A 1169-nucleotide genomic window follows, 5' to 3' on the forward strand; every position below is an offset into this window, starting at 1 on the left:
TAAAGTATTTCATAATTCAAACTTTATTTAACATTTTGCCAAGTGTTTAAATCTTTTTCTGTCCATAGTGCCACAACTGAAACATATTACACGTTTATATTGCAGATAGTCAGGCAGAGGGCTCCCTTTCTCTCCTTTGTTTGGAAGCAGGAGGGGAAGGCTAAAACTAGATTCTGAACATTTCTAAGCATCCAAGGTCATTGTTTTGATAATGAGAAATGTTTTTATTGCTAAAAATGCTTGTTTTAATGGCATGATCTTTTCAATCATTCTAATTCCTTCCTTTCCCATATTTGCTATATGTTAGTCTTTATGGAATGACTTTACAACTCTGATGTCACCACTCTGACAAACTTCATCTACCCAGAGATTATTTCTAAGGAGGTGAATTTCCTGCTGAGGAAACAAGCCCTGTTATTGGAATAAATGTTGGGAAATCTGATGAAGTTGATATCCATGAACTGTTTAAAACTATAGGATCAGGCCCAGATTGGACATGTGTATACCATGACCTACCAACATATTCCTGATGTCTTGGCCACATTTTAAAAAGTTTATTTTTTATGAAGTTTAAAATGACTAACAGAAAAACATTTCCCTCCACCAGCTCACTGAATGGCTTTTCCTTGACCCATATTACATTCTGTGTCTATATCCTTACAATCTTCCACAAACATTTATGAGTCTTGCCCTATAAAGTCCAGGTGACAGCTTAGTTTTCTGGTGCAGCCAAGTTCATATCTTGAACTAAGCAAATGTCTTACACAAACAAGCCCAGGTCAGTTGCCCAGCACCATAGAGGGAGTCTGGAATGGAAAAACACTAGTTTATGAAACAAGTCTTATAACCCACTCTGTTACATTTTTGGCTGATTTTAGCTATCAGAAAAACAAAAACAGCTCTTTTAGACTCAATTGCCCTTCTTGGTCAAAAATATGACTGCACAGGAGTACTGGCTTACCGTATAATTTTTCTCTCTGTTTCCCTTGGGATGTTTGTAGCTTGAATTGACCTTGGAAGATTCCTGTCTTTTCTCCATGGTGTGTTAACACAGTTTGAATAGGGACTTCGGATTCTGCAGCTCCACTTCGAAGGGCGATGCAGCCTTCACCTAGAGTACAGTAAGGGACTTGATTTTTATCAGATAGCAAAGGGCTTTTTTTTTTTTT

At 37.3% G+C, this 1169-nt stretch overlaps 1 protein-coding gene across 1 annotated transcript in view; it reads right to left on the reverse strand.

Annotated features, from left to right (window-relative positions):
- The window catches only part of INPP5D (inositol polyphosphate-5-phosphatase D), an 82856-nt gene that overhangs the window by 11178 nt on the left and 70509 nt on the right, over positions 1–1169 (reverse strand). The window contains exon 23 of the mRNA XM_029283693.1: positions 962–1111. Within this exon, the coding sequence (XP_029139526.1) occupies positions 962–1111 (150 nt within the window). The remainder of the gene's footprint in view (positions 1–961; positions 1112–1169) is intronic.

Source organism: Protobothrops mucrosquamatus, unplaced genomic scaffold (genome assembly GCF_001527695.2).
Source record: "Protobothrops mucrosquamatus isolate PMUCROS unplaced genomic scaffold, P.Mucros_1.0 scaffold183, whole genome shotgun sequence".
Lineage (NCBI taxonomy): Eukaryota > Metazoa > Chordata > Lepidosauria > Squamata > Viperidae > Protobothrops > Protobothrops mucrosquamatus.